We start from the raw sequence: 20,240 nt of genomic DNA, 5'->3' as shown, positions 1-20,240 counted from the left end.
TCGTACAAAAAGATCCTTAACACAGAACTACAAATCCAATGCCAGCTCCAATAGACGTTTCCCTTTACAAGCATAAGTTTGGTAAGTGGTAGGTGAAAAGCAAACAGATCCCTTACTAACAAGAAGTTCTCTCTTCTCAGGTGCACTTGCACTGCACGGTCACAGTCTGCTCTCCTCCTAAGGTGTCGTCTGGCAACATTTGGACCTGTGGAGGCCGGTGTGACCCTACCAGGAAGAGGATAGGTATGTTTACACTGGGGGCATTTGGCCATGCTTAAAATACTCTGGCCTAGATTTTTAAAGGTAGCAAGGTGCCTAAATACCTTTAAAACTCTGATCCTCTATGCTAACTGGCTCCTGTGACCTTGAGCTGATGATTTAAAACACTGATACTTGACAACTTCAGAATCTCAGTAGATTTAAAGCCAGTCAGAGTACAGTATCTATGGTCCTTTATTCTGTCAATAACAATCTTGTAAAACTTTCTAGATCAACACTCTGAACCATATTCTGGTCTCCATGGTTATGTATTGGCTGGGCCAGTCTGGATTGTTGATCCTGAACCAACCGAGGAGAAAAACATATAGACCAAACTAGGTGAGAACATTAGGCCTTATTGCCTGTATTCATCTATACAATTTACAACTGGCTTGTAGCCAAACAAACATGGGGCCTCAACACTTTTAACTAAGCTTCAGGCCAAATTTACACAATATCTCCATTTAACTGGAGCAGAAAATGCCACTAAAGAAAATCAAGACATGTACATTTAGACAGACCTCTCATTTTAATGGAAGAGATATCTTAATCCCCCAGACTGAATTGAAAATTTCAACCTACAGTTTCTTCTGTCTCGGTGAAGGACTGGCTTCATACAATCATTCTCTGGAGCAGCCAGACTTCATTGACCAGTTGATCTACATGTGTTTACAATAGGGTTTAGAGACCCTGAATTTAGTCGGAGCTCTGCTGGGCTAGGTTACGTACAAACACTTAGGCCCTGCATCAGATAGTGAGACAGGGCTAGCTTACTATCTGTTCTTGAAGGTGATCAGAACTATAGCTTTCTAGAAGTGAGACCAGACTCTCGGACCCATGACAGCACTGCAAGGCTGATGAACTGCAAATTACTAGTATATCAAGTGCCATGTTTCCTCTACTGGAGAACTCTACAAAAATCAAGCAACAAAATAACATTTTTCCTCTCTTCCAGATGCTGACACGTAACTTGCTGGCCCCTGGACTCCTCCTGTGTGTGATCATGGCTGCTTTATTATTATTTCATAAACTGATTTTCATGAAGGGTAAAGAGCAAATGTGAAACATCAGCTAAAAGTATTGCTTCAATACACACAAGCTATTGTAAATGAGTAATTACACAGAACATGTGCCTAACAGGATCCCCACGTTTATGGTTTGTTCCCTGTAAAATTTAACTGGCTGTGCTCTCCTCTCTCAATACAAACTCTAAGCCTGGATACTGAAGCATCTAGTGCTGGCACAGGCTTAATACAAACTAGATACTCAAAGGAAGGGATCTCCCTTTCCTGTACCTGTCAGTGTACAATAACAGCAACTGTGCAAAAGGGAGAATGGATTCCTATCCTCACTAAAACACCAACTCATCCACTATCGAGTTCTCTAGAGACTGTGTGTGTGTGAGAATAGACTTGGATATACCTTTAAACTGGCTGTCCAGAAAATAAATCAGATTCAGTACAGGCTACAACTACACCAAGGGCTGGGGCTGGTATTTCCAGCTCATTTTCACATACTCGCACTAACTCCCATCAAGCTAGTGAGAGTGTAAATGGCAATGTAGTTAAGAAGCTGGACCCAGTACATACCCATCAGTTTTAGGCTGTTTTGTACTTGACAGGACTAAGTCATGCCACTCCTGTTTATGCTATTTATACTCACGCTAGCTCACTGTGTATACAAGCTGGGAATCATAGCTCATAGTGTAGATGTAGCATCTGACTAGTTATCCTATAGCCTTTATAGCTGACCACTCTGACTCCCCCTTGAGGGGCTGGGGGGAGGCTATGCATTAGATGTACAGTAATGGGCACATAAGCAATTCCATGAAAGTCTGCTCCTCATGAAGCAATTAACTGGACTTTGAATCATCCTAGTATCTGATCAGACTCCTTCACTCCAGTGAGAATGGGAAGTAGCCCACCTCCATAACTTGCAGAGGGGGAGCAAACTCTGCCTAAAGTCAGGCAAGGACAAGGGTCCTGTAGGGAAAACCCTAATAGTTAAACTTGGGGAGGGAGTTCAGACCAGCTACACAATGCCCGTGCTGTAAGGAGCAATGTGAGAACTCCCTCTGACCTGCCATATTGGAGGGTTTTCCCCATATACTATAGGCACTCTTCAATCTCCAGTAGGAGTGGGAGTCTTGGCCTAATTCTGAGTCAAGTCTCCTTTCTCATAGTCTCACTGTAGTAAAAAGATCTGGGTGGTATTGAGTGAAGTGTTGTTTTCCTCTGAAGGTCGGCAGCTCCTGCTGCTGCAAGTAGTAGGCATCCTTCAGCCTCAAGAGACCATGGGTCTGTGCCCCTGAGAGGTAAGGGATTTATTTAGTTGGTTTTATGACAGCTGTGAACGTGGCTGAAGAGACGTGCTTGAGAGAGACAATCTCTCCCGCATCTGTCACATTTAAAGGTGATGTTTCAACCCTTTGGGCTCTGCCTTCTGCGATCTCTTTTCTCCTCTGATAAGCTGGATGGCTTCCTCACAACGCCGGAGACCTTTGTTAAGCTCTTGTTTCCAAAGGCTGCGGTCTTGAGTGTGATCTTCCCTTTGTTCAAATCCATATCCATTTCTTTGAGGTCTTGCTTGCACATATCCTTGAAATGCAATTTTAGGCATCCTTTGGGTCTTTTTCCAGATGCCAATTCGCCATAGAGGATGTCCTTGGGGATGTGCCCATCATTCATTCAGGACAGTAGAGGCATCTCTGTTTGAGGAGTGTTGGTATGCTGGCCCGTTTGAGCACCTGAGTGTTCGTGACTCTGTCCCTCCAGGAGATTCCAAAGATTCGACGAAGGCAACACATATGAAGGCTGTTGAGCCTTGTTTTCTGATGAGAGTATAAGGTCTATGTCTCGCTCCCATACAACAGTATACTGATAACACATGTATGATACAGATCTTTGTGTGTTCTGTCAACTTGTTGTTTTGCCATACCCTCTTCTTCAGTCTAGACATTGTTGTAGTGGCTTTTCCCATGCGGATGTTGAGTTCTGAAAGGTTGACTGCGATAGTGGACCCCAGCACAAGAGTGCTATCCTAATGAAAGAACAGTGTGTGATAAAAGCACTCATGTTTAGAAAGAGAAGAATTGCCAAACTATGTCAAACCAGGGTCCACCTAGTATGATCACCAACAATGGCCAGCACTAACTGCTTCTGGAGAAGGTACAGGAAATCTCCTAGCAGACAGATGTGGAATAAGCTGCCTTCTGAAAAGGTCTCATCCTAATAGGTTAGGCCTTTTCTGACCCTCCCCATTTTTGAGACTCAGGACCAGTATTGCACACATTATTCCAGAGCAGACTCAACTAGTAAGTAATGGTATTATTCGCCATCCTATTCCATATGCATCCTAACATCTGGTTTTGTATTCTTTAATGATAGCTGCACACTAAACAAGAGGTCTCTGAGGTATCCATAGTCCTGTTAATTTATCACTCTGCAAGGCTTTGGTTAAAAATCTTTCCCTCCAAGATCCACCAACTCTGAAGTTCTTTGTCACTTTCTGAGTTTAAAAAAGCAGTTGGGAGAGAAAAACATGCACCACTCCCTTCTGGGAAAAGTTAACAGCACATCAAAAATGAGTGTAGTAGGGTACTACAGAGGTCCATGATATTACTCTTTTCCATGTCTCTGACCAAACAAGAGAATAGAAAGAGATGATTATTCCAGATACTGGAAGAAACAAAACATTTTGTAATGCACTGAAGGGACCAAACACTAAGTTTATAGGTAGAGAATCATTGGGTGAGAAGATTGTTATTCATTGCTGAGATAATCCCAGCCCTGGGGAACAGACTTAAATAGAGGTCGGCTAGTAAAGTAACCTGGCCAATGTGACACCTGCCTGAGGAAAACAGGCTTTTTGGGGCTTGTAGAAAACCTTGGAGAAGAGGTTGTGGATTATTAATGTCTGAAATGTTCCTACCCAAGAGAGACTGTGCCAATCCAGGCATGTTAGCAGCAACTGCGTGTTGGATTTACTGGTGCAGCACCATGACCATGAAAGGGGAACACCTAGCCAGGGCTCTAAAGGGAGCAGCCAGGATCGCTTCAGACATTCTACAATAACTTACAATTTTCAGGCAGACACATCTAAATCTGGTGAAGGTGTAAACCCCACAGTACCATATACCTCTCTATAGTGTATTGTCTAAAGATTACATTGTGTTCATTTTACAAGTTGGGAGAGATTTTGAGTTATATCTGGAAACACTAAAAATAAAATTTTATTGTCCTCTGCTATTGTTATGATTCATAAAAGATGAAGAGTAGCAAATATTTCAAACCCAAGGAGGGTTTCAATGTGTATCCCTCTACTTCAGTTTACGGACAGGGAGAAGGGTGGCTTCCTAACACCATTTCTACAGGCCCAAATGGCTGAAAATGCCACACAGCAAGGTTTAATAACTTCAGATTGAAAAAGCAGACTGGGTTAGATTGACTGGCAGCCAAAGACATCTGGATATCTTATAGGCTAGAGATGCCTGAAGAATTAAAAAAACAAAAACACACAAATATAAAAATACATTGACCAGGACATCTCTATGTCTTGTTGAGAAAAGGAAATACTGTGGAAAAACTGCTGCGTAAGGTTGTTCCCAATTCAGTGAAACATTCCTATGACGATGACGCAGACAGTATAAAAACCAAATAGCAGCATCTATAAAACGAAATGGTTGTGGGAGAATGAGCAGGTCTATCAGAAAGGTCCTTGTGTTTTTGTTTCCCAAAACATACATGATAGGACTCTTCAGTTTTTTTTTTTTTTCAGTGCTTGTATGTTGTGTTTAGAAAGGACAGTGTCATGGTTCGGGGTGAGATGCACCTGTGATCTCTTTGCCTGCTCTCTCTATAGACACTGTTTCCCACTGATAGAGTGTCTTTCCAACTCTATCTACACTTCTCCCACAGAGCAACTCTACAGTTCACCCTATTTTAGACTGGAGCACCAGCCTACGACACCCTGTTCCCACCCTACTCATGATTGCAAAGCAAGTGGTGCCTTGTACTCCTTTGCAGGCCCTCACAAGTGCACCCTTCACCTGACACATTTTGCTACCTTTACCTCTGAGTGGAATTCTGCAGTTCTACCAATTTTGGACTGGATCCCAAGGTGGCAGCCACCCTGCTTCCAACCGCCTTAACACAAGGCAGTTGCAAGACCCTTCCCTGGGGAAGCCTGTGATCACCAGCTGGTTAATGTGACTCAAAACAGCTCCTTCCAAACAGCCACTGCCTATTCACCCATAGGCCCACAACAAGCATTGAAAAAGGTTACAACACAAAAGGTCTGCATTCCTATCTTGCCTAAACTTACCCCTTTTCCCTCAGACCAACTACCTCTCTTGCATTCTCTTTCTTCCACCCCCTCCAGTAGCTGCTGACCATTCACCCCTTCCTTTCTCCAGAGCGTGCTTGATACTTTGGATTTGCAGGCTCTGGTCTTAGCAAAACAGCTGTGCAACTTTTGGCTCATGCCTGGGAAGAGCATCTTCCTTATTTACTGGCCTAGTCGCTGGTTACTTGAAATTGTTTGCCCAGAGCTGTCTTGTCTGACCACTGTTTTGTTTTCTGCTTGCTCTTCCTAATAACCCTCTTTCATTCAATCCACATAGACAGGCACAATAGCAAGCACCTAAACAGAGGTACATATATTATTTTTATGAATAGTCTATCACCCTCATTTGCCACAGCCTTTTTGTCCCCGTTATGAAATGTGAGTCTGCCGTAGGTAGAAAGCATTCCTCCCCAACACATGCTTTTCATGGGGAAATGAACACAACTAATGGCTACAGGGATCTTCATTTGAAAACCAAAACTGAGACTCTTGAAAATTTGGACCCTACTGCCACAGTATGTCTGTTTCTCCACCTGTAAAAAAGGTCTGGTGGCATTGTTAGCCTAACAGGTGTGTCATAAGGCTAAAACGATTGTCTGGGAAGCACTATGGGATTGTATGAAATTGTGTGTAAGGGGTGTTTCACCCCACATCTGGAAGCAAATTCCGTAATGAAAGTGGTAATTGTAGATAGAACACAAAGCAATTTAAGGGCTAAACCCCAGTCCCTTTACTTACCCAAGTAGTGCTGTAGAACTTCCCACTGACTCTCACAAGTCATTCCAGTGATGTGGCCTTGCACTTGTAAGGAGCTGTGAGATCTTCCATGAAGCAATATACAGTATAAAAAGAACCTTAAAGTGGTCTTATTTATTCAGAATACATTTGAAGTTGATGCCATGCTTGCAATTAAAAACTTTTTTTTTAAACCAGAATTTTATTCCTGTGCACAACACAATGGCGTAATAGACCCAGAGTTCTTGACTTGAGCTGCCGCTTCTATAGTCTAATCTGACAGAAAAGATGCACCAGTTTGCACTTACCCTTATAGCTAGTTAGATCATGCTTGGTTTTTTTATGTAATAAATTAATTGTTTTTTTTCAATAAACAGGAAAAAAAGCCAAAAAGATAATTGCTATGAACAACTCAAACAATTACAATCCTTGTGGTTTCCTGCAGATGATACAGAAATCAATACAATATATTCATTTAGTATCCACTCAGCCATTACAATAAAATATAAACTTTATCCTATACTCTCCCTCCAGAGCCCACTGCCTTTGTGATGGACATATTGGAAACCTATAGGCAGATGTTATACTCCAACCTACTAACATACTGTAAGACAGTTTTAACAATGTTAAAGAAATTATTTCAACTAAACAGCTAATTTCAAGTACTGAAACTTGCTATAATTTGTCTATTTCCTCCACAAAAGACTTATTAAATAAATCTGTGCAAGAGTATATATAAACATTTCTTTAACAATCAGACTTTAGTAGTAGTTACTGAACTTCCACCAGCTTTGTATATATTATAAAATATTTCAACACAGAATGACCAACATCATAGACAGGTTTAACATTGTGCTTTTGTTCAACACTGCAATTACAGAGCTGTTCAAAAACTATAGTTTACTTGGCAATTATAGTACATACCTACTTTGATTATTTATCTAAAACTAAGAAAATTTCGTTTCCCCAGAGCAAGATAAAATGTAAACAATCTTGTGTTTTATTCATCAAAGACTAAAATCTCAAGTCGACTAAGTGTTCAAGAAAACATTTTTTATGGAGCTAGTGGGATTTTTAATATGTCCTTCTTTGTTTTTCTTCTTTGTCAAGAATAGTCTGTTTTAGACTCAAGGAAGCATCTTCAAACTCAGGGTTCAATGCTAAAACTTTCTTGAAATCTTTCAAAGCCTCATCATAGTATCCTGTGACAAAAAGAGAAGAAAATGTGTATTACTTGTTTCTGCATCTAAGCTATTTGACAAACAAAAACTGAAGAATGATTCCTGATGGTTTTACCAAACAAAACTCTCAACTTGAAAACAACAGGAGCTGAAGGTGTTTAGTACTTCACAGGAGGCTCTCTGTCTTCTCAAGATCAGGCTCTGTATTCTAATTATTCATATTAAAGCATAATGGTTCTGATAATGCCATTTCATTATAAAACATGCAATAGTAATACCACTATGCACATCCGCAGAATCACTGTTAGTAGTTTTGTCTCCTTTCAGCAACATACATGAGTATTTTAGATTGTTTTCAAAGCCAAAAAACTTACAGAAGCTATAGAACTCATGAAACTATAGAATGATGGTGAGACTTACTGGGAGATGACTGAATTTTGCAAATTGCTGAGCAAATTGAACAAAACAACAAGGATAATACATAAAAGCGTACTTTGATCTTTCACATTAATGGTAGTTTAATTTAAATATAATACCTTTAATGTCTTTATTGGTTTTTCACACTTAATATTACTCAAGTGTGGTTTTATATCTGATAGACAACCATGGTATACTATCAGGAATACATCCATTGAAAGCAATGGATTTCCCCAGTGCAAAAAATGTTGTTTGAGCAGAATCAGGGCCAACAACTCTATCCCCAAAACTTTATCCAGCAGAAATAAACTAAATGACAGAAACAAATTAGTCTGGAGGTCTTTTTACACAGATTAAGTTACATTATGAAAGGCTAACACTTATTTGGTGGGTCACTTGGTTTGTTCAGCATCCCAATATCATATAAACAAACCTGCTAAAAAACAAGTTTCTTGTTTATTTTTAAAGCAATTACTTTGGACAGTGATTTAAGGGGGCTGATTTCCCACTATTTTACAATGGTATAATTCCACTGGCATGAAATTGGAGTAATGCACGTTAAAGTTCGCAGCACATTAATAGTATTATGTTTATCATGTTAGTGCTTAAGGGCCAACCAAGAATGGGGCACCATAAGCAGTCTGCAAATGCAATATACTAAATTAGAAAATGAACAATGTTTTTTCCATACCTAGCCTGTACAATATTAATCCTCGGTTATAATATGGGACTTCAAAATCAGGTTGGGTTTGTATGGCTGATGTGTAGTCATCCATTGCTTCATAAAAGTCAACCCGCATGTACTTGATTTGTCCCCTGTTGTTGAATGCAGTGGCGAGATCATGGGTGAGGCATTTCCTTGATTTAAAAGAGAGAGCAGGCACTGAATACCTAAAGAATCAAAAGTCTGGTCTACATCACATACCTTTATCAGTATAACTATGTCGGTGAGCGGTGTGATAAATCCACACCCCTGAACAATGTAGTTAACCAACTTAACCCCTCATGCAGACAATGCTATGTTGGTGGGAGAGCTTCCCATGCCAAATAACTACTGCCTCTCGGGGAGGTGGATTAACTACACTGACAGGAGAACTCTCTCCCATCAACATAGAGCAGGGGTTCTCAAACTGGGGGTTGGGACCCCTCAGGGGGTCAGGAGGTTATTACATGGAAGGTCACAAGCTGTCAACCTCGCCCCCAAACCCTGCTTCACCTCCAGCATTTATGATGGGGTTAAATATAAAAAAAGTGTTTTTAATTTATAAGGGGGGGGTCACACTCAGAGGCTTGCTGTATGAAAGGGGTGACCAGTACGAAAGTTTGAGGACCACTGGCACAGAACATCTTCTTTCAAGCACTGCAGCTACGACAGTGCAACGTTTTAAGTGTAGACATGCCCACAGATACCCAGGCCAGAGGGCCGACGATGACATAGGCGCCGAATCCACGGGTGCTTCAGGGCTGGAACAATGGGGAAAAAATGAATGGGTGCTGAGCACCCACCAGAAGCCAGCTTCCCCTCAGCACCTGTCTGCCGGCAGCCCTGCTAAGCAACTCCTCGCCCTCCCTCCTAGTGCCTCCCTCACTGTGATCAGCTGTTTCCTGGCAAGGGGGAGGTGCTGGGGGAGGAGCAGGAACAAGGCAGGGCGGGGGCATGGGGTGGAGCAGGGGGAGGAAAGCGGGGGGGGGGGTGTCTGGGGGGTTGAGCACCCCCAGGCTGGGGGAAGGCGGTGCCTGTAGACTGTGATCATCTAGTCCGGCCTCCTGTGTAACACAGGCCACAGACCCTCCCCCAAACAAACCCTTTCAGGGAAACACCCGCTCTGGATTCCCGCCCCGCCCCTTGGCCTGCCCGCCTCAGGTCCCTCCCGGTTTGCGCCTTGTTCCGCGCAGAACACGCCTCCCCTGGCCCGCGGGCGCGCAGCCCCCAGCCGGCGGGCTCCTGGCAGCCCCCCACTGGCTCTGCCCTGCTGGGGGAGGGGGAGGGGCGGACCCGCACAGCTGGGAACGGGCAGGACTCGGGGGGGGGGGGGGCCGACGGCGCCACGGCGTGGGGGCGCTCCCACGCCCCGCCCGCTGCAGCCTCGCGGCCCATCCCATTGGCTGCTGGGCGCGTGGCGAGCCAGAGCTTCCCCCCGCTCCGCCGTCGAGGGGCGGAGCTGCGCCCCCTGGTGCGTGCCCCGGTTAAGAACCTGCCCGCCCGCCTCCCTCCGCAGAAACGCCAGCCCCGCCCCCGGGCTACTCCAGACACACCTGGTGGGGGCGGGGCCGGCCGACGAGCGGACGCACCGCGCGATGAAGCGGCTGTATAGCTCCTCCGCCGGGCCGAATCGCTGCTCCCGGAAGTGCGCGTGCGCGGCCGACAGCAGGTCCGGGGGCTCGCGAGCTGGCTCCTGCTCCATGACGGCGTTACATCCCCATAGCAACCGCCCAGCTCGCCGCAGGGTTCGGGGGCGGCCGCGCCGCGGGTGTCGCTCGCGCTACAGGGGCCGCACTCCACGTCCGGCTTTTGGGGGCCGGAGACGTGACGTCACGGCACCACCCGTCGTTGCGCTGTCGGGCGCCTGCGCAGCAAAGGAGCTACCCATAATCCACTGGGCTCCCGAGCCGCCCCTTACCTGTGGCCTCGAGCGGGCCGGGCGCCTGACGCTTGTCCCCGACCTTCCCACAGTCTGCGCGCCCCCGCCTGCCCGCTCCTTCGCCCCGGGCCCGCTGGGCGCTTCCCGGCCTGGGCCTGGCCCACAGCGCCGCTCTCTGCCGCCCTCCCCGCTGGGTGCACCCAGGCTCGGGCCTTTCAGCTCCGAAATACCTGTCCCGCTTGTGGGGGAGGCTGAACGCCTCGACCCCCCGTCACGGGGTGGGCTCCCCTTGGGGCGTCCCACATCCCCTCCAGCCCGCGGCCGCGCTGGGGCCCGCTCTGTCGTTCCCGGACTCTCCCCGCCCTGCTCATCCCCACCCCAGCCAGGGCAATAGCAGTGCCAACTTTCTACTCCCCGGGGTGGCCAACCTGAGCCTGAGAAGGAGCCAGAACTTACCAATGTACCTTGCCAAAGAGCCTCAGTGATCCGTCAGCAGCCCCCACCCCTGCTCCCAGTGCCTCGCGCCCACCACCGGCAGCCTGGCCCATCAGCACTGCCCCCTCCCTCCCTGCAGCTCCCGGTCAGCTGTTTCTTGGCGTGCAGGAGGCTGGGGGGGAGGGGGGAGAGGAGGAGCGAGGGCAGGGCTGGCTCAAGGGAGGGGGCAGGAAGGGGTGGAGTGGGGGCAGGGCCTGTGGCAGAGCCATGGGTTGAGCAGCGAGCTCCTCCTGGCCCATTGGAAAGTTGGCGCCTGGTGCTTCAGCCCCAGAGTCGGTGCCTATATAGGGAACCGCATATTAACTTCCGAAGAGCCGCATGTGGCTCCAGAGCTAGAGGCTGGCCACCCCTGTTCTACTCGCACAAAACCGAACACCCTTGCCCCACCCCTCCTTTGAGGCCCTGCCTTTGTCCTGCTCCTTCTCCAAGACCTCCCTCCATCCTCCCTCCCTCGCTTACTCACTCTCCCCACCCCCAGGCACTTGCTCATTTTCCCCCGGCTGACTCAGGGTGTTGGGGTTCAGGAGAGGGTGAGGGCTCCAGCTAGGGGTGTGGGCACAGGCGTGGTACCAGAAATGAGGCATTCAGGGTGTGGGAGGGGGCTCCGGGCTGAGGCAGTGGGTTGGGATGCAGGAGGGGGTGAGGGCTCCAGCTGGAGGTGCAGGTTCTGGGGTGGAGCTGGGGATGAGGGTTTTGGGGTGCAGGAGCGGGTTTTGGGGGGAACTTAGGGCTGGTGTGCGGGCTTACCTTGGGCGGCTCCCAGTCAGCAGGGCTAAGGCAGGCTCCCTGCATGTCCTGGGTCCGCGTTGTGCCGTAGTTCTCGGCTAATGGGAGTGGGGAGCCAGTGCTAGGGGTGGGGCAGTGTGTGGAGTCCCGTGGCCCCCCTACCTAGGAGCCGGACCTGCTGGCCACTTCTGGGGCATAGCATGGTGTCAGGACAGGTAGGGACTAGCCTGCCTTAGCCCTGCAGCACCACCAACTGGACTTTTAATAGGCCCAGTCAGCAGTGCTGACCGGACCCGCCAGGGTCCCTTTTCAACCAGGCATTCGGGTCGAAAACCAGACACCTGGCAACCCTATAGGGCAAACTCATGCACTGTGCTACATCAGATGTGTTTTCCCATAGATTACAAAAAGGAAAGAGAAATAAGTGCAGTAGGACCCCGTTTATCCAACCCTCCCTTATGTGGCTCACTGTATTAACCAAACAACCAGCCTTCTCTTTGGCTATCCCTTGATGCGAGTAGTCTTCCAGAGTATGCACTGGCACAGCGGATCCTGTATTCAATTTCTTTGTCAATGCTGGCTGTTTGGGAGAGGTGGCTGCCCAGGTGTGGAAAATAGTCCACATTTTCCAGGGGGTCTCTGCCAGTGGTGATTTGTGGAGTACGAAGAGTAGTTTGTGCAGGTGAGGGCTGGTAGAGTACCTTGGTTTTCCCAGTGTTGAGAGAGAGACCCAGGCTCTGATAGGCATCTGCAAAAAGATTTAGGGTACTTTGCAGGTCAGCCTCTGGGTGTGCGAGAATGACAAAGTCATCTGCATGCTGAAGGTCAGTGATGCCAATTCTAGTGATCTTAGATTTTGTTTGGAGACGTCGGAGATTGAGGAGTTGACCATCCATATGCTACTCAATCCTGATTCCATCAGGAAGGTGGTCACGGATGAGAATCAGAATCACGGCAAGGTAAATGGAGAAGAGTGTTGAAGCAATGACACAGCTGTGCTTGACACCAGTGCGAATGATGAATGGTTCAATCCCTGAGCTGTTGCACAGAATGGTGGTAGTCATCCGATCATGGAGTAGTCTGATGATGGAAATGAATTTCTGTGGAAAGCCAAACCTACACAGCACCTTCCATCATGATTTATAGAGTCAGAGGCCTTGGTTAGATCGATGAATGCCATGAACAGTTCCTGGTGTTGCTCTCTGCACTTTTCCTGAATCTGTTGTGCCACAAAGACCATGTCAGTTGTGCCTTGGGATGGCCTGAAGCCACACTGTTATTCGGGGAGGAGTTCCTTGGCAAGGGGGAGAAGGCAGTTTAGTAGGATCCGGGCAAGGATCTTCCTTGTGTTGGAGAGGAGGGCAATACCTCTGTAGTTCCCACACAAAAATTTGTCCCTTTCTTGAATATTGTAACAATGTTGGCGTTCTTAAAGTCATGTGGAATTTCTTTGCAGGTCCAGATTTTGTCTAGGAGTTGGCAAAGTCTGTGCTGGAGTGTTGTTCCACCAGCTTTAAAAGCCTCAGCTGGGATGCCATCTGGGCCTGCTGCCCTGTGATTTTTTTGTCTGGATGATATCCTCAGAAGATGCGGGATCAGCAGGGTGTTCCATTGCTGAGTGTTGTGGAATAGGTTCAATGGTGTCTTCAGAGACCGTGGATTTGGGGTTTAGTAGGCTCTCAAAGTGCTCCTTCCAGCGTTGTTTAATGGCCACATTGTCCTTGAGGAGAGTGGAACCATCCTGGGAATGTGGAGGTTGGGCCTTTGGAGCTTGGCCCATATATAGCTTTTGTTGCTTGAAAGATGCTTCTCATGTCATCCTGGTCTATGAAATCCTGGATCTCAGAGGCCTTCTCTTGCCACAGCTTATTTTTGATGTCTCACAGCCTCCTTTGGACTTCGGCTTTGAGCAGGTGATAAGCCTTATGTTTTCATTGGTTAGAGGAATCATTTTCCAGCTACAGAATGCAGTTTTTTTCTGTTGAATTAATGCTAGGATTTAATGTGGGGAAACCGGTGCACAGGAGACTTGACAGGAGGAAAACGCCAGTGGCAAGGAGATCCAAGACAACCAGGGGCAGCCCTCGTCCGCCTTCACGGCCACAGAGTACTAAAAGGTCCTCTATATGTGCCTGATCCACCATTGGGGTCTTGTGAAGTTTGGACAGTGGTTAGTCAGGAGCTTCACCTCAGACCTGCTCACCAAGGACCCTAACAGAAGTATGAAAGCTCCAGACAATGTAGCTCTGAGGTCTTTAGGCCACGCAAGCCTCTCCACCATGACAAGGGTGTGGTCCACCAGAGAGGAAACAAAAAAACAACTAGCACACGCAGGTCCAGAAGAAGGCAAGCTCTCCTGTGGCTGCTAGATGGCGCTGCAGCTTCGCACTTTCCTACCCCCTAGGTTATCTGAATGTTTGATTATCCAATTTGGTCTTGGTCCTAGTTAGATTGGATAAATTGGGATCTGCTGTACTAAGTTTTATTCTATAGTAATTGACTAAAATGAATTTAACTAGCCTTCAGCTTCTGCCTGAGGAAGACCATCCTTCACACATACCATTCAATCATTTATGAAATTGATCTGCATTATCCTCCACCATTCCCTTTGAAAAATAACTAAGGAATCATGATTTAAAATCCAAGTATAATTTATGCAATAAAACATAATGAACAGTAGATGGCAATGGTATGCAGATGTTCAACTGGCTATTTAAATAATCCTGTGTTGTGATATGAGCAAAATGCAGCTACGTAATAGGAAATTGAACTCTCTGAAGGGATTAGGCGGCCACCACCACCACTATGCTACCATATGCAATGGTCGGAGTGTGGGATAAGAGGTGGGAAGAGGAGTGCTTGAGTGTTAAATGCCAAATCCTTGTGAATTAAAACCAGTGAGCTGTGGTGGCAGTGTAACAGCGGGAGATTATTTAGATTATTAGTATTACAGTAGTGCCTAGAGCAGTGGTTCTCAAACTTTTTTTTTTTGTGGACCACTTGAAAATTACTGAGGGTCTCGGCAGACCACTTAATGATCTTTCCAAATGTTGTTTGTACCGTTAACTAACTATTGTAAAGCGCTTTGGATAAAAGCGCTGTATAAAAAAAAACCTTAATAATAATTTTTTTGCAAAAAGAAAAGGAGTACTTGTGGCACTTAGAGACTAACCAATTTATTTGAGCATAAGCTTTTGTGAGCTACAGCTCACTTCATCGGATGCATACTGTGGAAAGTGCATCAGATGAAGTGAGCTGTAGCTCACGAAAGCTTATGCTCAAATAAATTGGTTAGTCTCTAAGGTGCCACAAGTACTCCTTTTCTTTTTGCGAATACAGACTAACACGGCTGTTACTCTGAAACCAATAATTTTTTTGTTCTACAAATAAAAGCACACAACTCATATTTTAATAGCAGTAATCTTACCTTTCTAATGTGATGGATATGCCCTCTCTCCCCTGCCGCGCAGCCCCCGAGCTGCGGCTGGGAAGGAGGGGGGTTTCTCCCTCTCTCCCCCACCGCAGCAGTCCCCGAGCTGGGTCTGGGACGGAGGGGGGAGGTGTCTCTTCTTCTCTTCCCTGCTGCGGCAGCCTCCAAGCCCTGGAGCTGGGGAAAGTTGCTTCTTTCTCTGGCCACCGCAGCTCTGCATGTCCCAAATTTCCCCCACCCCCTCTTCTCACCCCAGTTCCCCCTCCCAGCTACCCCATACTCCCCCCAAGGCCACCACCTCACCTTACATGTGCGTCTTTTCCAGGGTCCAGGCACCTAATTAAGTGGGTGGCCCTTCATTCTCTCGTGTGCGGCTGCCCAGATGCGCACCTTAGAGGGAACTACCCACGGACCACCTGAATGGCGGTCGTGGACCACTGGCAGTCCACGGACCACAGTTTAAGAACCTCTAGTCTAGAGCAGTGATGCTCAGCCTGAGGCTCATGAACCACAATTGCCTCTTTTAAAGTGTCTCCTCTGGCTCTTTGCAGCCAGTGGCGGATTAGCCACTGGGCCAACGGCCCATGCCCATACCCTGCCTGCTCGGCGCTCCCATTGGGGAGTGGGGTTGGGGTGTGGGGGCTTGCCCCTCTCTGCTTGACCGGCACTTCTGCCAGGAAGTAGGGGAAACCTCCCCACCCCAACCCCGCTGCCCGGCAGGAATGCCAGGCAGGTGGGGGAAGACCCCGCACCCTGACACCATTTCCCTATCAGGAGTGCCGGGTGGGGGATGGGGCGACTGCAAACAGAAAGGGTGGGGAGGGGGCCCTACTAACCCCTAATCCACCTCTGTTTGCAGCACATAATATTAAAACACTATGAGATTTAATTATTGATGAATCTAAGTTACTAACCAATCAGGATGCTTTTACAATTTAATTGTAGTTGATAAAATAATAATACCTGGGCAGTCATTTTGCTGTGAGAATTATATAAAATAAATATTTCCCGTCATACTGTTTAAATCTGAATATATAGTACTATAGGAAATGAAACAATGAATTCACACCACTGTGGCTTTTTTAGGTACTGCTGATCGCTAATTTGGCTCCTGAACCACTGAGGTCTGAGTATCACTGGCCTACAGATTACCCCAGAAGACTCACAGTCTAATTTGAGACAAGGCACAAGTAAGTATGACAAAAGGAGGGAAAGGGGGATAGAGTACTAAGCATAGGCACTGCCCCTGTGGGTGCTCCAGGGCAAAAATGGTGGATGCTGAGCACCCACCGGCAGCTCCCCTATCAGTGCCTTCCTCTTCCCCCTGGGCCTCCTGCCCGGCAGTGGCCCTGCTGATCAGTGCCTCCCTCTGCCCCCCCACCCCAGCACCTAAACTCCTGTCACAATCAGTTGTTCCGAGCGGCGTGCAGGAGGTGCTGGGGGAAGGGAGGAGCAAGGCCAGGGCACGCTCGGGGGAGGGAAGAGGTGGAGTAGGGGCAGAGCAGAGGCAGGAAGAAGCAGGGCAGGGTGGGGCCGTGGAGGAAGGGGTGGAGTGGGGGCGGAGCCAGGGGGAGCACCCCCTGGCACATTAGAAAGTTGCACCTATGGTACTAAGGAAATGAAAATGAGATAATGCAGTTGTTACACACATGGTAACTATTGCACAACATGATGATTCCTGAAGGAACCAAATCTTTTATTTAAAATATATATATTTTTTAGAGTCATTGAGTTTAAGGTCAGAAAGAATCACCAGATTATCTGATCTGACCTCCTGTATATCACAGGCCACCAGCACCACCTAGCACCCACATACTAAACCCAACCACCAAAATTAGATCAAAGCGTTACAGCCCAAAGGAAACTAGACCAGGGGTGGCTAAATTGCAGCGCTTTTAAAGTTAAAGTGCGGCCTGCAGAGCTCCCCACGCTTCCCTCCCCATTCTCCACCTACCAGACTTGGGAGCAGGGAAGCTCAGGGCTTCTGTCCTGCTGTGGGGTTTGGGGGTTAGGGGCTTCTGCCTAGCAGGAAGGAGGGATCTTGGGGCTTTCAGTCCCATGAGGCATGCCTTCTGAGGTTTGGGGCATCGGTCCTGCTCCTGCTGAAGCTCCAAGCCCTGGTAAGCACCTCCTGTGGGGCTGAAGCCCTGAGACCGCCCTCCCCACAGGGCAGAAGCCCTTATCCCCACTACCACACTGTGGGGCTGACACCCTGGCAGGCGCCTCCCATGGAGCTGAAGCCCCATCACCCTCTTCCCACAGCACTGAAGTCTCAAGCCCCAGCAGGGCAGCTGGCTGGCCCCACAAGCTCTGGGGTCTGAGGCAGCCACACGGTGGAAGTCTGGGATGGATGCCAGCAGAGGTGGTAGGTTTGTATAATTTTTGGTGATGCCCAGAACAGGTCCAAGTCCTGCCCCTCCCCCCATCTACCTGAGGCTCTGGGAAGGAGTTTGGGTGCGGGAGGGGTGCAGGCTCTGGGCTGGAGTTTGGGTGCTGGGTCCAGGCTCTGGGCTGGGATAGGGGTGCAGGAAGGGATGTGGGCTCCGGGAGGGAGTTTGGGTGCAGCAGGGGGTTTGGGGTTCAGGCTCTGGGAGAGAGTTTGGGTGCAAGAGGGGTGTGGGCTCTGGGAGGGAGTTTGGGTGCTGGCTCTGGGCTGGGGCAGGGGAGTTGGGTGCTGGATGTGGGCTCTGGGCTGGGGCAGGAGGGGATGTTTACCTCGGGGGGGCTCCCCAGAAGCGGCTGGAATGTCCCCGCAGCTCCTAGACAGATGGGCCAGGGTTCCCGGCCAATGGGAGCTGTGGAGCTAGCACTAGTGGCAGGGGCAGTGCACAGAGCCCCCCGACCTTCCCTCCCCAGGAGCTGCAGGGATATGCCAGCTGCTTCCTGGGAGCCACACAGAGCCGGGTAGAGAGCCTGCCAGCCATGCCAACCCTCCCTCCCTGCCAGCACCAGCAGGGGGCCTGAGCTGTGTGCTGCCTCCTGTCCCCGACCCACACCCCCAGCACCAGGGGGGGTCCCAAGCCACCCCCTAGTACCCTCATGGGTCACCCCTCCAGAGCACCCGCGGCCCCCCAGCCCAAGTTTTAGTTGAGAGTATATAGTACAAGTCATGAACAGGTCATGGGCCATGAATTTTTGTTTACTGCCCACGACCTGCCCGTGACTTCTACTGAAATTACCTGGGACTAAAACATAGCCTTAATCATTACGGTCACATGCTCCAAGTTTAAGAAAACGAGGCCCAAACCAGTTTCTTAGAAAGAAAGGACAGACCAGCACCCAGGCAGGTGTTAAAAGAGTATCGCCTGCTTAAGCAGCCATTTTCTGTCAGAGTGAAGGTGTGAATAAGAAATTTACATACCATCACAGGGATGGTTCAGACCTCATGTCCCTAAGAGACTACTTGTCACCTGCAGCCCAGCTGGGGGTAATCTTCAAAGAGGGGAGAGTGTCACACTCCAAGGCCCCCCCCCCTCCTCAGGGGGTCCCGTGAGGGAGGCAGATCAGCATTGTACATTGCTAACGCTGTTGCAAGCATCGCAGGGCAATTTGGGAAGGGTCAAAGGTGTGAGTGGAAGATTTTTTTTGCAGGCTCTGAGGGGGGAAGAAGAAAGAGTAGAGAACGGGTTACCTCAACACTGCAGCTAGCAAGCTCAGTCCGACGATAAGACACTGGCCCCAGTCCAAGGTCACGGCGCTAGAGGAAAAGTCTGAAGCTGCCTTTCTCTCTCACCCAGCCACAGCCAGCCATGAAAAAAGAAAAAGTACACTGAACCAGGGCTGCAGAAATGGAAAACACCAGCGAGATGACGAGGCGGGGGAGCAGAGATTTGTGTCCCTCGAGCCGTTGTGTTTTGGGAATGCGGAGAAGACCACAGAAACCCAGTTTGTACTGGCACAGAGAGCACCAGGAACAGAGGTCGTGGAATGGAACACCCCCAAAGGAGCCCAGGACTTAAAATCCTCCTGAGAGCTGGAGCAATTCGGAGATTGGCAGCGGATCCTGGACGATCTGTGCACACAGGACAGAACTCCCGACCACCCCTCCCACCCTCTTCTTCTTACGTTACACCCAGGCTTGGCCAGCCTTGGGTAGTGCATGAGTGAGTATGAAAGTGGGTTATGGCTTGGAACACTAATGCTTTCTTCCTTCCTCTGAGTGATGTGGGGAACCCCTCTTCCCCCAGCACTCTCCACTATTATTTTATCAATAAAGCTTTAAAACTCAGTTACGTAGCGTGCTCACTCATCTCCTTCCTAAAGATCCTGCGGCCTCAGCCTGATCACCTGACACCCCAGGCAGATTAGTAACAGAAATCTGTCACAAGGCTAGTGTGAGAATGAGAGGCAGTGGCCTCCAAATCACCTCTTTCCCCCTCCATCTCTACTCTGGCAGCTACAATGCTCGAAAGACAAAGAAAGCATCATTGAACGGGGGTGGTTCCTGGCTGGAAGACTTTTCAGCCAGTACAGATTGCTGTAAACAAATGGTGAGACAAAACCTTTTTGCTTTTAAGTTCACTTAGCTTGTTAAGTTAGGCATTAGCTTGCATTTTACTCCTTTTGTAACCAGTCCTGACTTTTATGCATCATTACTTGTAATCATTTAAAATCTATCTTTCTGTAGTTAATAAACGTATCGTATTGTTTTATCTTACCAGTGTGTTTGGATTAATGTGTGTGGGAAACTCCATTTGCGATAACAAGGCTGGTGCATATCATTTTTCATTGATGAAATGATGGTCTTTATGAGCGCCTCCTGCATTGTTCAGTACTGTGCTTGACAGTACAAGATGAACATTTCTGGAGGAAAGTCTGGGAATAGAGAATCTGCTCGTGTTCTTCTGCAGTGTAATTCATGAGTGGCTAACTAGTAGCACTCAGTGCAGTGTAGTGGGAGCAAGTTACATGCTGGAGGCAGTGTGTTAACTGGCCAGGAGTGGCTGTTCACCAGTAAAGCAGTGTAAAAGGCATCTCAGGTTGGAGAACGGAGGAGACACAGCTATTCAGCAGTCCAGGTTGTACCCTGGGTAATATCAGACCCTCCCTGTCCTATGTCCCATCTCCAGCTGT

General features: G+C 48.3%; 1 protein-coding gene and 1 long non-coding RNA gene across 3 annotated transcripts; one reads left to right on the top strand and one right to left on the bottom strand.

The window, feature by feature from the left end:
* Positions 1–6,452: 6,452 nt before the first annotated feature.
* TTC32 (tetratricopeptide repeat domain 32) lies at positions 6,453–11,112 on the bottom strand. The gene is made up of 4 exons (XM_077812494.1): positions 10,973–11,112; positions 10,191–10,501; positions 8,626–8,792; positions 6,453–7,538 (listed from the first exon to the last, which is right to left on the bottom strand). Exons 2-4 carry the CDS (start codon positions 10,337–10,339, stop codon positions 7,411–7,413), a joined length of 444 nt encoding a protein of 147 aa, XP_077668620.1. The 5' UTR covers positions 10,340–10,501; positions 10,973–11,112; the 3' UTR covers positions 6,453–7,410.
* On the top strand, positions 10,180–20,229 carry LOC144262566 (uncharacterized). 2 transcript variants are annotated; one of them, XR_013345550.1, is made up of 5 exons: positions 10,180–10,306; positions 13,194–13,650; positions 16,254–16,357; positions 17,430–17,532; positions 18,759–20,229. It is a non-coding gene; the product is annotated as an uncharacterized LOC144262566 (long non-coding RNA). The 2 variants fall into 2 exon arrangements; XR_013345549.1 differs by lacking the exon at positions 10,180–10,306 and adding an exon at positions 11,685–12,696.
* Positions 20,230–20,240: the final 11 nt, after the last annotated feature.

This window comes from Eretmochelys imbricata, chromosome 3, assembly GCF_965152235.1.
Source record: "Eretmochelys imbricata isolate rEreImb1 chromosome 3, rEreImb1.hap1, whole genome shotgun sequence".
NCBI lineage: Eukaryota > Metazoa > Chordata > Testudines > Cheloniidae > Eretmochelys > Eretmochelys imbricata.
The sequence above is the reverse complement of the archived record's forward strand: the minus strand, read 5'-3'. Positions and strand labels throughout refer to the sequence as shown.